The sequence below is a fragment of the Branchiostoma floridae genome, chromosome 7 (assembly GCF_000003815.2).
Source record: "Branchiostoma floridae strain S238N-H82 chromosome 7, Bfl_VNyyK, whole genome shotgun sequence".
Classification (NCBI taxonomy): domain Eukaryota; kingdom Metazoa; phylum Chordata; class Leptocardii; order Amphioxiformes; family Branchiostomatidae; genus Branchiostoma; species Branchiostoma floridae.
Window position 1 is genome coordinate 14,561,617 of NC_049985.1, and position 18,882 is coordinate 14,580,498.

The 18,882-nt window shown below is 40.1% G+C and overlaps 2 protein-coding genes across 2 annotated transcripts in view; both read right to left on the reverse strand.

Annotated features, from left to right (window-relative positions):
- Positions 1 to 1,613: 1,613 nt before the first annotated feature.
- On the reverse strand, positions 1,614 to 6,978 carry LOC118419954. The gene is made up of 8 exons (XM_035826648.1): positions 6,319 to 6,978; positions 5,981 to 6,100; positions 5,414 to 5,613; positions 4,993 to 5,252; positions 4,492 to 4,653; positions 4,164 to 4,229; positions 3,819 to 3,935; positions 1,614 to 2,818 (listed from the first exon to the last, which is right to left on the reverse strand). The coding sequence occupies exons 1-8, from the start codon at positions 6,583 to 6,585 to the stop codon at positions 2,505 to 2,507; spliced, it is 1,506 nt and encodes a 501-aa protein (XP_035682541.1). The 5' UTR covers positions 6,586 to 6,978; the 3' UTR covers positions 1,614 to 2,504.
- Positions 6,979 to 10,305: 3,327 nt separating this feature from the next.
- LOC118420056 overlaps positions 10,306 to 18,882 on the reverse strand; it is a 10,029-nt gene continuing 1,452 nt past the window's right edge. Inside the window, exons 2-11 of the mRNA XM_035826762.1 lie at positions 15,214 to 15,325; positions 14,979 to 15,062; positions 14,430 to 14,629; positions 13,915 to 14,105; positions 13,408 to 13,626; positions 12,765 to 12,977; positions 12,262 to 12,351; positions 11,857 to 12,020; positions 11,210 to 11,429; positions 10,306 to 10,667 (exon numbers count right to left, since the gene is read on the reverse strand). Of these exons, the coding sequence (XP_035682655.1) occupies positions 10,306 to 10,667; positions 11,210 to 11,429; positions 11,857 to 12,020; positions 12,262 to 12,351; positions 12,765 to 12,977; positions 13,408 to 13,626; positions 13,915 to 14,105; positions 14,430 to 14,629; positions 14,979 to 15,062; positions 15,214 to 15,291 (1,821 nt within the window). The 5' untranslated portion in view covers positions 15,292 to 15,325. The remainder of the gene's footprint in view (positions 10,668 to 11,209; positions 11,430 to 11,856; positions 12,021 to 12,261; positions 12,352 to 12,764; positions 12,978 to 13,407; positions 13,627 to 13,914; positions 14,106 to 14,429; positions 14,630 to 14,978; positions 15,063 to 15,213; positions 15,326 to 18,882) is intronic.

The window sequence follows — 18,882 nt, forward strand, 5'->3', positions numbered from 1 at the left end:
GTGTGATCACATGACAAACATCTGACCAATAGCAGACCGTTTTAAGTCCATGACGTCTAAAGAGCATGTCGTCACCACCCGGGATTTTCCGGGGCTAGTGGTGGGGGAATCCCCTTTAGTGTTTCTCTTAGACAATTACTTCCTTTAACACCCTATGAAACTGCCCAAGGGTTACAGACTGTGGCTGTCTAGTTGAAAAACAAGTGAGTCATGTACAGTACCGCGTTATGTACCTATTAGGGCGTCCGCCTTAACCAATGTTTCACTGTGGACTTGTTGCGCTGTAAGGCGGAAATAAAAGGAGAACAAAATTCTGTCCTGTCATCGAGGTAGACATGTTTGTGTGCAGAAGTTTTCTAAAACTACCGGGCCATTTGAAGACTCTTAGTCCATTCCACAAAGAGTACTAGTATACCGTTGTCTTGCCGACGATTCCGCAACACATGACCAGGACTACACAACTTCCGGTCGGCCTGCCTTGGTGCCAACTTTGGCACGGTAGACTGAACTTCGGGTAAAATGGGCACCTGTAATCTGATCTCATTATGTCTGCCCAATACCAAAAGAATACTCTAAGCAGAAGTTGGTGTGAAATATTTTATCATATGACCTGTTATTCGTCCCCACCGAGTGCGGATAGAAACGGGAATGTGATTGTTAAAAGTCAGTCTTCCCCACCAACCTCTGCTTGGAGTATACAGGAAGACGATGTCCGTGGGCGGCGACGTGGACTTTGACCCCGTTACGTCATCGGAAACTCCCGCGGTAACTACCCATTGTAACTACCCACCTTTCTTTTCGAATAAGAAGGACAAGATATGCGTGGAAAGATCAATTATAAAAATGACTTTTCAAATCATTATCTTTTTCAGATGCATCCCATAAGACACAAATGGGTTGTGCTGATCCCGTTGCAACTTGATTAATCTAAGCCACACAGTACAGATGACATAAAAAATGCTGAAATGTGTGATATACGGTAGTTACCAAATAAAGCACTCCCTGTATATCTTAAGAAATAATGATTAGCGGTTTTTGTTTTGTCCACGTCGATCGCTACCACGTCATCAGTCGTTGCTTAGCTACCAGATTTATTCCATTATGTATAAGAGCTTGATTTTCTTTTGCATGTGTGCAGTTCGCACGGCCGTATGTTCCTGTTTGGTATCGTTAGTACGAACCACGCAACGTACAAGCACTTCACAGAGCAAGGAAATTATCATGTTTAAAAGACAGAGAGAGGGAGAGACAAATAGACGCAGAGAGAGACATATATAGAGAGAGGGAGAGAGACGGATCGGACACAATTAGGTACGTACGATTGTCATCATATCTAATGTTTAATCTATGCGTGATAGCAACACTTTAATATGTGAATCGTACATAGCTTGAGAGTTACTTGCTACGCATACACGCATACCTCTTTTTTATGTATCATTGAAACAGCATCGTAGCTATCTGCTTTTCACTCCATCGCAGTTTATTCTGATGAAGTATCAATTTATAATGTTTTCAACCCTTGATACCGTCCAAACACGCGCGGAAACGCAGGATTATGTAGAATACTACTATTCTCTATCAGCGTACTGTTGGGGGAAAATGAGGGGTAATAGATTAGCCAAGATGATTTATACGATGTGGAAAGAACTTACTGTGATCATTCTATCAAAGACTGAATTGGTTCAAGTTCAGCCACGACAATGTTGTAATCGCATACAGGTTTGTACACAGGGAAATGTTGTCGTGTCCGCAGTTGAATGTAAACAATACCCTGCTTTAGTTGACAGAACAAGCCACGTAGCATACACCATCCAACACATGGCCAACAACCTACTAGTATTGTATTTGTCTCTGCTAGTATCAAGCTTGTTAGGTTGCGAGTAATGGTGTCGTTAACGTTGTTGTCTGGTGACTAAGATCTCAATGTTGGCTGGTGAATATTTTTTAAACAACGACTTCTCTTCTGGGACAATAGTTTATTCAATGTACATACTGATCATAGGTCTATGCTACAGGCATGGCAAGTGCTTTATAAGGTGTAAAATATCCCAATACTGTTGCACAAATAAAGTCAAAGATAGAGCTGTACAGATGTAACTACATTACTCAGATATGGACTAATAATTACACAAAATGGTACATGGCACGCAAGCCCTCATTTAAAATCTATAGGAGAAGCAATCAATCAATCGATCAAACAGGTTCAACACTCTGTACAATCATGCAGTTCACATCAGCAAAATCTATCAAGATCTATTTCAATATTATTTACATCATAAGCTAAAAGTGCCATTGCCTACAGACGTTTAAGCTACATCGTAGTTTTGTATATTTTGTAAACAAGGTATGGCAACACCTGGACTTATTGCTCTATTTCTTATATGATTTATGAATCTTATATTCATTTGTTTGTCTCAGGTACTATAATTCTTAAGGATTCTTATATATAATAATTCTTATATTACGTTCGCCCTACAAAACTTGATTTGGTTTGGTTTGTTACATTAGTTATTCTGGACTGTGATCTCTCTGCAAATGTCCTTAACAAGGTCATAGAACTTGTATTTGTCCAAGGTCGTGATGATGTCCGCCATCTTGATTTCCCGGGCAGACGATTCTGCCAACAGCACTCTGAACAGGGCTTCGGACGGGTCAGCTATACACGTGGCGTTAGCCGCTAAGACTCGGGCTTCTTTAACACCCAAGTCGATGAAGACGTTCTTGTAGTCAGGGCCGCCGGGGAGGGCTGGGCGCTGGTTGATTACTGACGCTATAGCCTGCTGCATGTCGAGTGTTAAACGTTCCTCTATGGGCATGTCTGGAAAGGGAGAAATAGTAGTCATTGCAATGTTGCGGTAGCAGTTTTTTCAGCACTGTCTATTTATCATATCATTTTAGTTCAAAAAGTGTTTCAGTCGAAACCCGTGTTAAATACTTTAACACGTGATAATTGTTGACAAAATGATATCACATTATTTAACCAGCTGCAGTAGACAATCTTTGTACCCTTACTAGTGAAATAATGTGATAGAGGGGTGATATAACATTTCTTCACTAAGACACAATCTTTGTACTCTTACTAGTAAAATAATGTGATAGAGGGGTACTATCACATTTCTTCACTAATAGACACAATCTTTCTTCTCTTACTAGTAAAGTAATTGGATAGAGGAGTGCTATCACAATTTTTCACTAATAGGTAGACACAATCGTAGTCGAGGGCCACAAGGTGACTGACATCGACGCGGATAAAATTATAGTACAGTCAAACCTCAAGATTTCAAAATGTCACGGTCGTTATGAACAGGGATTTGGTCCCAATTTTTGGTGGTCGCGGTCGCGTTGACCAGGTGGTCGTTGCAAAGAGGTCGCTTAATGCTTACGTCAATGGGGAAAATTTTCGGGACCGAAAAAAAGCGGACGTAATGGCCAGGTGATCGCTAAGAAGACGTGGTCGCTTTGGCAGGTTTGACTGTAGTTGAAGGTACAATCTACAAAATAACTGAAGAAAAGGCTTTCGGCCGCACTTTTTACCTCCGCGTACTGCGTTTGGCGCTCTCGCCATTGAACATGTATGGTATTGTTTATGCAATATTTCGCGGGGTAGATACTTAGATACAAGATCTAATATCTAGATTGTAATATTTCAAGCAAAATATCCTGGTGGTAGCAAACCATTGCATTCCGTGGTGTGATTTCTGGGTAGGTTTTTCTCAATTGTGCAGATGCATGCTAAGTGAGCTAATCCTTTCTATTTTTTAATCGTCAATGTTATCAGAAAAGCTGCAAAAAAAAAAGGATTTTCAAATGATGTATACCTTTTCCAACCTCCTTCCCCTCCTTGAAAAGCCTGTCGTATTCGTTAACCGTGGGAACATGAACCACACCATGGCCACAGCTGCCTGGTGGAAGATCTCCGTCGTTTGGTGACATATCTGTAAATATACATTGCACCTTAGTGAAATAGACCACGCGTCAATGGTACTGGGGTATTGAGATATGCGTACTGTATATGTACATATACTTTACAGTTACTGCATTTCTACATTTCTAGGGCCCCTTACATTAAGTTAAGAGGAAGCGATATTCCACAATTACCATTCAAAAAGACACAATGACAGATTAATCTAAAGACATTTGATTAAACTATAACGTTTGCTCACCTGCACAGACAGGGTTGCACTGGAAAAGTGAAGCAGACTTGTTCACTACATCGTCCTCTGCCATGTCTGAAACGGAAATTTCTCGTATAGCTTTCATTACAGAAAACGCAACAACAAACTAATATAAACATTCAAGACTGCTATCTGCTTGCTTGAAGTAAGACGTGCCTGAACAAAGTGACTATTTACTATCAACTATATTATTTTTTCGCCTAACGCAACGCAACGTACCGTTAAATGTTTCATTTAGCAGTTTAGACAATATCCTTTTCCTAACAAATAAAACTGCATCAAAGGTACCTATCATATAAAGGTACTAGTAACTTAACTACACCTTTCGGAAGGGTTGCCATCTCTATGTCCGCCGTTTTCTTTTGTTCATCAAATGAACGATATCGGTACACGAAGTAGGCAAACAGGAGGACGATCAGAAGAGTGGTGACAAACCCAGCGCCAATGGCTCCCCATCCTACTGAATTATCTTCCGCTTCTGCGTGATATATGGCATAATATATGTCACCATGAATATTAATAGATATGAAAATACTCTAGTGCACTCTAGTGCGTATTAGTTCGGCTTTCTGCGACCTTGCTCCCAATATCGACACATGTTTACGTAGCCCGAAACAACAACAACAACGACTTAGATAAACCAAAATATAAGATAAAAATCTGATTCTGTTGAACAGCCTACTCGAGCTATCATCAAAATTAACTTCTAATTCTTTAGATGTCAAACTGCGAATGTAGCGATAGATAGTGACAATAAAGCATTCAGGAGTATGTCATTGTACAAATGCTAAAGGAGTTTGTCGGTTTGTTTGCTTACTTTTGGTTGCCTTGGTTGATTGGCGCTGCTTCATGAATAAACCCGAGCTTGTTGAGGGCTTTACTTCATGTATACTATTTTCGACGGTATCGTACATTATGGCTATCTTCTCAGATGTTGTTGATTTAGCTGGGGTTACAGATGTTGTTACGGTAACCATGGTCTGCTTTTGGCATTGATTTCGCCAGGTGTCCGCTGGCGTGCACTTTCGGCAGTATCGTGTGTTGCCGATCTTGGGATCATCCAAGTTTTCATAAAAGCTGAAAAATATTGAGATACGTGTAGCCACTTAAATATCGTATACCGCACACTACCACATAGGAGTAGCACTGAGACCAACAAACGCCCGTCATTGTGTGTTAACATGTCAGTGTAATTCCTAACGCAATTCCTGATAAATAAGATAAAGTTTGTCTCTTACCCCTCTCTACAACCGCCACATCTTGTCTGGTTGTAGATGTTACACTCCTCCTTTACCGTGCGTCCGTAGATATTGCACAGTACACATGATCTCTCTATGCCTGAAGCACATGTCTTCCCGGGGGTGGGCTCACATGGCCGACAAGTCTGTGGTATCCCGAACCCGCACTGGGTCACAATGGTAGTCCCTGGATCACACCCCTAGTGTAAAACATAATCATGAAATTTGTGTTATGTGATGTGCTTTACGTAATATTTACGCATGTAACGTGGATAGGAATCACAGCAGGATGTAAGGTACATAGTAAATAACTTTGCCATGTACATAACGTTGGGCGTACTGTGAGCACCAACAAAGGAAGGGAAAATTTACATAAAATGCTGTAAAGAGGGAAGTTAGCTCATAACAGTTCGTGACAGGACGTGTGATTCAAAAAGGCGTACTCTTTCTTGCTATCTCTCAACAAGTATCTTCCAAGGTCATTGACCCACAATGGGAAGCCGAAGAGGTACGAAAGTTACCGAGAGACGAACGCTGGAGTCCGGGGCGAGGGAAAAGAGAACTCACCGAAGGACAGCGAATACATTCCAGATTTCCCGAACTGGTCCTGGCTTTGTAGTAGTTAGGCCAGCAACTAATGTCAGACCTCTTCCCATGGCGTAAACGCTCTCCTTCTGCCAGAGATACCTATGGAGCAAAATACAGAAAATATGCTCCACTGTCTCAGAGATGTCTTCTAGGCTAAGCTCAATTTGATTACTACTCCGTTTTAGACTTTGTTTAGTCAGAGACGCAACCTCTTTGATTCTTAAAATCACCTTAGGCATACAAAAGATATGTCTGTGTTACCAACCATGTTTCACAATAATGCGATTCAACTTTAAGTGCCATTTAACTTGACTTACCATCAGTATAAGCCCTAGTAATGCTGTCCAACAGTGTTTTCGTGAATTCAGCATCTTCAATGATTTGATGGTTGTATGGTGCATGGACTGTTTGCGATGTAGGGCTTCTGTAAATGAAAGGACAAACAAATATGTCTTAAAAGCAATGCGTAAATTTTGACATATAGAAGGAAACGTTGAGTAAACTATTGGGATAATAATGAAACACGCACGCTGTGTTACATAGTCCAAATTTAAGTACGATCCAAAAGTATGTAAGAGCAACATCACCCAATAGTATGTTCGTAACAAAGGTCTTGAGTTAAGGCGCGCGTTGCATTGTGGGATTTGTCAACTACTATTACTTTCACTCGCCCTCAGGTATGGTGGATGTTACCATACAGCTCCCATTCTGTTTATGCGTACTACAACTGAGCGTTTATACTGGTGTTGAACGTTACAGGTTAATTGCTCTTAGTCAGGAGAGCTTTTTGACGTTGTGCAAGTGGTGAAACGGGTAGGTAAAACTCTATGTCGATTGCATCAGTAAATTTGCCCAACACTTCGACTTGTAGACTTTGGACGTTCGAGCCATTGTTGCTGACCAAGCTGCTTCAGTGAGAGCACGGTATGCACCCAGCGGTTTGCACTGAGCGAGTTGGATCTCATGAGCACCCGCCACGAACACGGATCTTGCAGAGGTAGGTTTGTTCACATGCATTTTGTACGCAGTCCTGAAACGCTGTAATTCATTATGTTTACTAAATAGATTCCCGCCATTTTCTTTTGGCGGTAAAACGCCAGGTAATGGTAAACACTAGCTCCAGCTCAGGTGAGAGATACGCCCCCCTGCCTCTGACATTTACACAAAGGCAGTCAGGACTATAGCAGGTATATAGGCTTACACCGCGGGGCCATGGGTGATTGACAGAAGGGAACGTGTCAGTGCAGCCAACCGAACAGGGACTCTCATTGTGTCTTGAAGAATGCAGTACAACCAATCATTAATTTCTGTTTGTGGCAAAACCTACCATTTCTCGGTTATACCACTAGCGCTGTTACCGAAGTTTAGTTTCCTTTGGAAATATAGAGAGCTATCGAATGTGTCTTGTTCCAATGTGCACAATTTAACCTTTGTGCTCTCTGGGTAATTTGTATTCCAGTCACCACGCCTGCACAGGTATGCAACACACAAAAAACAAACGAACCCTGCCCTTTGACCTGTAACCTTATTGTTGCAACGTTTCACATCACTAGGCAGTCGATATTAAAAGACCTTTTGACAGATGATGAAATCGTTTGGGTTCCCTTTGAGTGGTTGGGGCTGTCTTTGACACACAGATACTATGAAAAAACTTAAGATGTTGATTTAATTTTTTTTTCGTAAAAATATCTGGCGAAAGGCAGAAAGACTGCAAGATATCAAAACCAGACATTCTACTGCAGTACGGTAACAAGCTACTAGGGGGCCCAAAATCTAGTCATTTAAGGTCTCATCAAGACCTATTTTCATAAAAAATACCAATAAATTCAATGATTCAGGACTAGAGTTATACTGTTGAGCCACAAATATAGAATTATACAATATATATAGATACCAAAGCTACCAAACTTGAACTTTCTTGGCAATGGTAACTAGTAATTGCTTATCAATCCCTCGTTATTTTATTAATAAAAACTAAAACCGCAGTCGTCACAATGAACTTTGTGTGGCGTAGACCCTTATGTTTCGTGTCGTAGGGGACTCCTGTTCTATATAGTTGAACTATTACCTACTCCAGCAATCTTTTGTTTCCATTGAACACAAATCTAGTATCTTGGACGCTTTTATTTCGGCATTTAATACAAAAAAAAGGTTTCAATGTTTGATAAATGAATAAGATAACTGGATTTTTTCAATCAAATATAAAGGCAGGTGCCGGGCAGACATTTTATTGTACATTTTGTAATGATTGTCAATGAATAAAGTAAAACAACATGTTAGATATACAGCTAACAGATTCCTTCACTGTCGGAGACTCTCACCATATACTAGTAAGTCATAGCTTTACACAAGAAGTAAGTGCTAGGAAAGTAGAATTAATTTTTAAATTGCAGGTGTCAGTTTGTACAGACCCCCGATGGTGCAAATTGTAACCTACAGTGGTGTGTCAGCCATCATGGAGACCGGCAGTTACAAAATCCGGCTTTTCAACGAACGATTTGGCATTTTTTAAAGTCAATTTTCTTGTTACAGGCCAGAAACAAATACCAGATACCTGAGCAAACGTAGTACGCTTGAAATACTGTAAAAATATGGAAAAAGTTCGGAAGAAAGCAGATTTATTCGGCCGGCAGTGACCCCTACCCACCAAAATGGTCAACTGGCACCACGTGCGACTGTCCTAACACGCCCTTTTCATATCATATCTATTACAATAAAGTTCCGACGAAATTGCTACTCCGAATGTCTGCAATAAATGTCAAATAAACGTTTTTGAGTTACATCAGGAACAGAAACCCTTGTAGTATACTTACCTAATTCTCCTACCGTGGGTGGGTGACCGACGTGATCTGGGTACCGGTGTCTTGCATCAGCCGGTACGTACGTACGTGCATAGCCACACGCAAGGGAAGGGGGATTCCCCTTACGCATGCAGTGTCTCACAAGGCAGACACACCCGGGGGCGATCAGCTATTAAGTAACCTGCATGGCTAAGTATCCTTTTAGAATCCTAAAGAGTCCGCCAACGAGGCTGCTGCCCGAGTTGCATCATCCTGATTAGAGCTATATGATATTTATCCACCATTAAACGCATTGGCTTTCAAGCATGAATTTTAAATGTATTGAGTGTCAGAATGTATATGGCATAGCCATATGAAAGGGGGGCATTTCAGACGCACAAATATCACTTATGTAATACGATGAATATGACTAGTGCTTCTAAAGAAACGTAGGGTATGACTTACTGGCGACACAATGGAGCCGATCATAAGGGCCTGGGGAGGGGGTTGGTGCTATTTTTTTAAGTGCACAGTTAGCACATTCACGCTACCATTCTGTATCTTCCTGAACAGTTTGTAATTGTTTTATAGAAGCTTACTAGAATACTTCTCCCTCTCACAGGGAGTTCCTATAACATCAAATAATAACATATTCAACACAAGTTGGTTTATCATCACTGAAGTTTATTCCCGTAAAAATAGCAGCCAGTCCTTTATATACACACGACTATGTCCAACAGTAAAAACCGTTACAATGGCACCTTTTTGGGAGCGTGTCCTCACACAGGTACTCTATGACTTCGCCAACCAATCATTGTTTCCACTTTTGTCAGTACCACGATGATATGTTAAAGAATAAGTACCATTCTACCATGTCATAAATTAAATCATACTAATTTCACCATAGTGTGACATTGCTATGGCATACATGACATAATCTTCGACCCCTACGTTTTCCTTTGACTGAACCTGCAGCACTTTCCAATATTATGGATACAAAATATTGTTTCTCAATAACAAATAATTGACCCAAAATAGGGCCTTACAAAAATAACGTTATGGCTTACCAGCTTATAAGCAAAAAATCCAGTAGCATAGGTTTGTACAAATACTATAATGAATGCCAACCGACATTTCTATGACAAGAACCATCATAGTAGAACATATTGTTTAATATATAATTTATATTTATTTTATATTTATTTAATAAGCCACCATAGTTGTGACAAAAACATAACTTAACTGTACATTATGTTCATCCATTTCTAATGCTATCCACATATCACAAAAACAAGCCTCCTTGACTTGTAGCCACAACTATTTGCTTTCCAACCAAATCAACTTCCACAAAATCATCTCTTGACATACTTATGTACATAGCTCTCAAAAACACTACCAAATACAGTTTGATGTAACGTTACGTGACTTGGTTACACGGGATAGCCCAATATTTACAGAATCATAAGGGTAATGGATTGTTACAAGTGTGTTAATATGTATAAGTCATAGACTATCCACACATCCTTAACTCTCACATGTTTGTTCCTCTGTATGCATGTCACTTGTTTCATGCTTGAAATTTATGACTTGGGCACACAAGTACGTAACAGCTTCGTAAAACTCGTACCTATGAAGTACAGATATCAGATCCGACATGTGCTTCTCATACCTGTAGGCATAGCTCTCTAGATACTGCAAGAGGGACAGCGTCGGACTGGTGATAGTTTTGTTTTTGTGACAGCTGTCAATCCTGTCTCTGGGTACACCCAGAGCTTGGAACACGTTCTGGTAGGAAGGGTCTGTGGGCAGTACGCCGTCCTGGTCCAGGATTTGTGCCAGGCGCTGTACAATGTCATAACTCTGTAGACCATCCTTCAGGGATATATCTGGGGCCAAACGAGAGAAAAATATGTTATCAGCCCCTAGAGTGGCAATATGTACATATTACCTCACCTCACTGAATTTTGTTTTCATACACCACTGTTTTTAATATCGTCACCTCTACCGGTCACACTAGTACAAGCCAAAACACTCTATGCGTTTTGTTCAGTATATACATTATAAAAAGTATATAGAGGTTTAAGTATCTTAACTTTGCTTGTAAGATAAATTGAAAAAAAAAACGCTCACTAATTTCATCTTCGGTCTGTTAAGAATTTACAAATCAGAAACTTTAAGAACCAAAAATATGCATGATTGTCAAGTTAGGTCGTGACATTGTACAGTGTGCACGAACACTTAAATCCCCTTGTTGGTATCAGTATTTCTCTCGTGTGAACCTGTAGCGGTCATTTTTTTCAATTCTGACCTCAAGCTGAAGCTCAAGCGAGTAAAGTTTAATAGATGCCACAACTGAACACATGATCAGTACATGTTGCACACTACAGCTGCTTTGTCAGCGTGGTATAAAGCCAAAGTTGTGTTGTACCTTTCCCCTTGCTTAGAGCAGTTTCTAGCTTCTCTCTATATTTGGTATCTTGCCCCTCGTCGACAGTGGTACCGGTTGGTGTAAGATGCTGTTGTTCATCCTCTATCAGCGGGTCACGCTCATCTGAGCTGTCTTCAGTTGGTTCAAAGGCGTTGCCTTGAAGAGACTCATGTCGACCAGCGGTGAAAAAAGTTGTAGTTTGTGTCCCAGCAAACTTTCCCTTTGAACAAAGCAGAAAAAACATAATGTCAATGTAAAAATATACATTGTCATGGCAACGGTGGTGTCTGAGTATTTGTGGATGCAGAGAATTTGTCTGCACGTATGTATGTCAGTAGGACTGCCAGAATGTGCCCTGAGAATCGCAATCCACAGGCATGATAGTTTATAAGAATGTGTCCCGACAAGAACTGAATTAGATTGAAATGCAAATTTGAATATATCTTTCAGAACTTGGGACGTATTCTGAAATACTTTGTAGCGTGACTTAGTGCTATATATAAAAGAGTGCGATACCTTGTAATGTTTAGCTTACATTATATTACTCTTAGTTCATTTGGCTGAATGAACAGTTAACAAAGATGCGTGCATAACAAACTCATACATTCTAACGGTCTAAACAACTGAATACCGTTTTAAATCCTTACCGAGTCCCGGCTTGTGGATGGGACGGGAGACCTGTCTCTCTTAGGCTTGTCCACAGGAGTGGTGATTTGGATGGTAGGAACAGACTGTAGAGGGGTGGGGTTAGCTGCCTCCACGTCTAGTCGTAACTGAAGTCCTTGAAAGGCGTTATATTCTTCTGTCGCTTCTGTGACCAAACAGAGAAAGATGGCGTATATTATAGCAGATTATTCCAAAATAAATGGACGGTACAGTTAGATATCTTCTTACTGAGGTCTATACTAGCAAATATGCCACTGAATGAATCCAAAGATGGCAAAAAATAGGTTAAGTGCGAAGGAAATAGAAGGTTAGATAGTAACAATGATGTGGGCATTGTAAGTTCTGAAAACATGATTAATATTATATAACTTGTGAATGTTACCCACCATTCTCGATGAAGACGTCGTCGGAATGATCCATGGTGTCTTCCATTGTTGTCATGGAATTTGAGTTGCTGAGGCCCTGATTATGAAGACCTGAAAACATCATATGATATATATCTTTATGGGGGGTTTAGTTACGGTTGGATGATGACAAATGTGTGCAATCTTTTAAGTTTGTGTGTGTTTGTGTGTGTGTGTGTGTGTGTCTGTCTGCGTGTGAGTATGCGTGTATGTGTGTCTCTGTATGTGTCTGTGTGTGTGTGTGTCTGTGTCTCTGCGTGTGTCTATGTGTATGTATAAGTGTCTGTGTCTGTGTCTGTCTGTCTGTGTATGTGTGTGTGTGTGTATGTGTGTGTTTGCGTGTAGGTATGTATAATTCGGTATTGATGAATATATAATTCGGTATTGATGAATGTTTGTAAAGAAATTGTTTTGAATACATTTAACATCGGACCCTTTTGGTCTAGTTGATTATCAACAATAGTTTGGAACTAAGTTATGCCTACCCCTAGGTGTAACTGAAGGCGTGCTGACGGCACTGTTGGCCTCTGAGTTGGCTGCAGAAGCCATGAGGAACTGCAGCTCCTCTGTTGTACCCGGCACCAGGAGGAACGGTCCTGTAGAGAGCTGGGTGTTGAGCGAAGGTTTCCTCTTCTCTCGTGTGTTGTTTAGTGTCACACTTGTCATGGGATCGGTCTCGTCTTCTACCACAGCCATGTCTAGATCAACAAGACAATAAAATACATGATAATGGGAGTGATTCACGAAAAGATGTAAGCTTTTGGAGCTTTTTATATATCACAAAATTGTCCCTTCACAATGTAAATTTTTTGGAGGGTTGCATTCAAACTTCTCGACGAAAAAAGTAAAATTGAATTTTGATGTAGACAAGTTTGATATTCGATGTCTACATACATCTTTATGTATAAAGCACTGGACAAAATCCTTTACTATCGCGTCGCGTTAGGGATGTCGTGCGTATGTAGTTTGTGCAAGAGGCAGGCCCTTTGGCTTGCAGACATTGCAATGTTTAGATAACCACTGTGTTCATGTTTCAAATCCTACTATGAGATTGAGATAACAGCTCATCAAACTAAAACCTCGTGATTTTGTCTGAGGTGATTGATAAACTACAAAATGTTAACATACCTGCCAGAGCCTTCATCCGGAGCGATGAGCTTTTCTTTGATTGTGATACTTCCTTTGAGTTGCTCCCTCCTCTCCCACAAGACCTGCCCCATGTCTTGAAGAAATACACGGCGATCAGAATCACCAAGATGACCGTGAACACTGCCACTAGAGCCAGCATCAACGGCCACGCGTGCTCCAAAACGTGTCGATCTGTTTTCGCTGCCTTGTCTACTTGGTCTGTAGGAATTAAAATAGACTTCAGATGAGATATCAATAAGAACAAAATGAGAACGAGCATGACACACAAAATATCAACATCCATGCCCTTAAAATGTCCTTGGATTCATTTACTAGTCTTTGAATTCCTGCTTGAATGGTTAGAATGTAACAGTAAGGAAATATAGACAGGTATATTTACTGATCTAAAAGCGAGAAAATTAGGAAATATTTCAGATTCATCTCGTACATTTTTCTAAAAATTTTAGAGCAAATAAAGTTGTGTTTGAATGTAAATTTTTTTCGAACCTTGCTTTGTTGTCATGGCGACGTAAAGATGTCTGGCTTGTTTTTGTGGCACTTTTGTTGGGTTTATCTTTGACTCTGTTGTTGCTTTGGCTGGTGTTGACCGTGTAGTAGAAGTGGTTCTACACTCAGGACGATTCTTCTTGTCTTCAGAGCAGTCAAAACATTCATCCAACCATTCGTCTTTGTAATACCTGCGGAGATAACGCAATCCTCCATTTAAAGAAATCTAAAAGCACAGTTCTATTCCCTTACTTTCCCTGAAACTTTTTACAGGTACATCTAGAGTCATTATGAATACATGCATGATTAAATACACTGTCCTAGCACAAACGTATTTGTGTAACTCTACAGAGTTGTGACACATTGAAATTATGAAAGTGCATTGTTATTGAATCTATTAGAGTTGAAGCGTCTCCTTGATCCACTTTCATATTCTGTGCACAACGTAGTCTGATAAAACATATATTAGGAAAATAGTAGGCGTATTGAAAGTTATATATATATTCATGACATACCCTGGTAAACAGTCCCCGCACTCCGCCTGGTTGTCCACCGTACAGGGATGTTTCTCTACTCGGTTCTCCTTGTGACACATTCTACAGGTCCGCTCCACTCCCTCCGCGCACGTTTTGCCTTCGTCTTCGCGACACTTCACACACTGCAGTTCCTTGCCATAGCCGCACGATTCTTTGATGGTGAAGCCTATTTTGCACCTCTGTAATCAGAGAAAAAGCCATAAATACAACAAATTTGTTGTTTGTAGCTACATAGAGAAATAAGTGCATCTTCACCTGTGCCACATACTTTGCTTCCTATCCTATCGATGTAAGAGTTGTTTTTGCGGCGTTGCTTGTCTCAAGTTTAAGTACCAACCAGTACTCGTACAAGATTATGTACAGTATAATCGATATGGATATAGATAAAGAAATTACATTTACTCTGCGTTTTTTGTCCAGTCAACCCTGTTGTCAATCAATGGTAATGCCTACTACACAAATTTGTCGAGGGATACGATAAAAAAAAAAGATAAAAGGAAGCTAGACTGTAAGGAGCTGTTCAGTTACCTGCTCTATAGGGCATCTTCTGCATTTCCCGTCCGAGTCAAGGTATCTGCCTGGTCGGTTGCACCTGCGATTGGCTTCCGAGGACTGGAGAAGAAAACGTTTGGCACTCAAATGAATATGCAAATTCAGACACACCATATACCTTGTGTGTGTGCACCAATATCACACCTGTACAATAATGACCGTTTCATCGAAATCGAAGAATTTTGGTGTCTAGTATAAAGGTAGGGCTTACCGAAACGAGTATAGAAATCAAGAGTGCTGTGAGGAAGACTGAACTTGTGTAGGACTTAGTCCATTGGTCCATGGTCATGGTGATCTCAGTGGTCTTTATAAGTCATGCAATTCTGTAACGTAAAAAACATACAGTGAAAAAGAATATTCAAAGAAACAGCCATTGAGTTTTCTTTTTATGAAAACAATCTACTATTGGTGTTTTTCAGGAACATTTTGTTTACCAATGTTGGCTTTATCCGCAAGGTGTCGCTTCCCCTCAGCTTGCAAACAAAGCGATGAGGTCATGTAACAAGTGACACGATAACTGTTTCGTAGCTCCGCCCACTTTTCCTTATAAGGACTGCTAGTAATACAATGTACAGAGTGTTATTGTTTTGTCATCTGTGTCAATTAAAGCTGTATGAGTCAATCTTACCCACGCTTTTCCTTTTCGTCACGTGTCTTTACAGGGTATAAAAGAGAGGAATTGGAAATCGCTGCGTCAGTGTACAGAAAAGAACCCCACTACACAGACTTCAACAGCAATGGTTTACCAAAAACGAGAACATTTCCAGATGAAAAACGGAACATCGCCCTAGGATCTGAGATGCGTTGTGACTACATGAGGTAGAAAACGACTCGAGACCAATGGATTAACTACACTTTGACCGATCGTGTGGAGTTCAATAATGGGCCTTGGATTTGTGAGATTTGTTTGGAGCCGAAGACACCAAAAGGTAAGAAACTTTCTTGAAGCAGTCAATTATATTTTATATTCCACTTCCCTGCGGAAGTAACAAGCTTCTGGAGGTTAGAGAAAATATTTTTTTATTTATTTTGTAGCTCACACAACCACAGGACAGTCATATAAAAAAAATCTACTAATACGAACTGTGAAATGCTTCTGTTGGTGAAAAAAAATGTACTGACTTCCCAGCCAAACCTTTCATTGTGCTTCACCTTCCAATCGCACATAAACCATGTTCACCCTTTTCGACCATCTTATAGCTCAAACAAAAACATAGAAAACTTAAAGGTTTTGTAAAATAGAGATCATATTTCCAATACTGGCAACATGCATTTCAAGTTGCCAACAATATTCTAACCAGCATGATGAAGTCGACACTAAAAATAGCCAGTTGGTCACTCGCGTCAAGCGTACAAGTGGATGTAGTATTAACAGATGTTTTATTTGCTTATCTAGTTAATAAGTATTGCAGAGACGTACTAGTACGGACTCAAGTGCGTCATAGAGTCAGGAGAGTACGCTCAACAACATGTTTGTTATACACTACATGTTGTCATTCAGTCAACAGGGGAGTGTTGGTGGGAAGGCCGGTCGAAAAATAATGATAGGAAAATGATAGGAAAAGGTCACGATTTTTCCCACCAACCTCTGCTTGGAGAGTAAGTCAGCATCACATGCTTGTCACAATGGTCGCAAGAGTGATTATATCAATTTTACATAGACAGATATGAGATAAAGGATATGTTTACATTGTCATCCGAAGTTCCACTTTGAAAGAACTGATTATATCTTTCTGTGCAAACTTTCAAGGGGCACAATGTTCGGAAAACAATGTGCCTGTTATGTGCATATTATCGCTGTCATTGAGTAAACAAGCAACATGAGTCAGAATCACATGCTTGTGGCCGAGAATGATTTCAATGACTTTCAAAGGGTACATAATGAAGGTGGTTTTTCTTGTTATTGAGATACCCTCCGAAACCTGTACAGTATATTTTCTGCCGTAAGGGTCGCTTTACCTGCTAGCAGTAATGCTGCAATGCAGTCACATGATTGACATTTGAATAGATCTAGACAATAGAATGACACGTGCCCTGTGGCCTCTTTTCCAGGTGCCCAACTGTGGCAACCTTAAGCTCATATGCCCCCTTTACTTGAGGCCATTATACCCAAATACTGAAATTCTTTATCACGGAATATCGAGTCTAGTGCTCACTGAGAAAAAAAACGCATATCCTTCAAATCATTCTAGACATAAGGCAAATGTATATCTGCTAAACATGCAAATAAGATTGATATAGTATAGTGAAACAGACAAGCTGAGAGAAATTGCTAGAAAATTAGTTATGTTTCCCTTTTTAAGTTGCGCAAAACTTAACTTGAAAAGTGCATTCTATCATAAGTCATTCAAGAACATGCAATACCACCACATTCTTGAAACATGAATATTGAAAATGTAATAAAATGAAATGGTTCCAAAGCTGAACCAACCTTAAGTGTTGAGCTGTGGTTTGAGGTCTGATGCGAGTGTGAAAAATAGACACTTCCAAGGAATCACCGAAGCAATGTAATTCTAAATTACACCCCCTGTGACGTCACTACGGTTTCCATAGTAACATTGACCAATAGCAGACGGAAACGACCGTGAAGAAGATCAAGAGGTCAACAGTAAACAAAACAAAGGTAAACAGGTCATAGATTACAACCTCAGTGGCGTCACTACGTTTCCATGGTAACATTGACGTACTATGAAGATGTGCTAACCAACAGCAGACTAAGAAGTTCTAGAGGTCAACAGCAAACAAACCAAAGGTGAAGTTATGGTAAATAAACAGGTCATTGACGTCACAATGCACTCAGGTGAAGTGTGAGGCTAAATATAGACATCGTGCCACAAGGGAACAATGAGCGGTTCACCTGAGAATGCAAAATATGGTATCAGTTACAACGTCGGAGGGTAGAGCATTGTATACTTAATGGGATCCGCGTAAACTAGCCCATAAGTGCAAACAAGACAGATATTCCAGATCAAGGTCTATGTGTTCACCATGGCTTTATGTTCTTGCTTTACTCAACCGTATCCAGCACAAAGTACATCTCATAAGTTTATCTTACGATGATTGGGAGGGAGCACAAAAAGAGAAACGGTGGTTGGCAACTTTGTTGATAAATTCAGGCAAAGGTTCAGAGCAGATATCGTTTCAGGAGGAAGTACATGTGTATGAGATTGATATTGGGGTTGCTCGGGGGAACTCCCATGCTCTCTAGCTTCATTGGCCACCTTAACTACCAGTTAAACGACGTGGCTCTATCCAGATTTTGTGGAAATTTCTAACTGATCACAAAGGATTTTTTTTATAGAATCTCAGGCACACTAAAGTACAGATAGAGTACATAGACCGATAAAACACACTAACTGATAACAATAGCTCAGTTTCACGGAAGGAAAATAATATCAACTGTATTCAGAGATTTTCTGGACACCTCTAGAAAGTTTGGAGTATATTTGTTCTACTTCGTCTCATACTTCGTCATACTATCAAAAATCCTGACCACGACTTTGCTGTTTAATGAAACGAAGAATAAAAATACTTTGGTTATTATATATACACAATTACTTTATATTTTAAGAACCACGCCACCTGAGTTCAAACCATATATGGCGAAAACAGTTCAAATGCCTTCAGGCAGCAGTTGCTATGCGACTGCTGTCGTCATATCTATTTTACGCAGAAAAATATAATTGCTATGGTATGGGCAGAGTAACTTAAACAGTGGCATCTCCGCTGACCATGTGAGCAAGTTTGACCATAGCTATCAGACCAAACAGGATCTCATGAAATATATTAAACACCGACACTGTCATGCACTTTAATTTGTGCATTCCCATGCTCTATAAGAAAAAAGGTCACTTTACACACCGGTACCAATTGATGCCCA

Excerpts from the sequence above, each read along its gene's own strand:
- LOC118419954 (XM_035826648.1), bottom strand. The coding sequence starts at position 6,585 with ATGTTGCTCTTACATACTTTTGGATCGTACTTAAATTTGGACTATGTA. Across the intron at positions 5,614-5,980 it reads AATGTATTCGCTGTCCTTCG|GGGTGTGATCCAGGGACTAC; the intron begins GTGAGTTCTCTT and ends GTTTTACACTAG. Across the intron at positions 2,819-3,818 it reads GGGGAAGGAGGTTGGAAAAG|ACATGCCCATAGAGGAACGT; the intron begins GTATACATCATT and ends CTCCCTTTCCAG.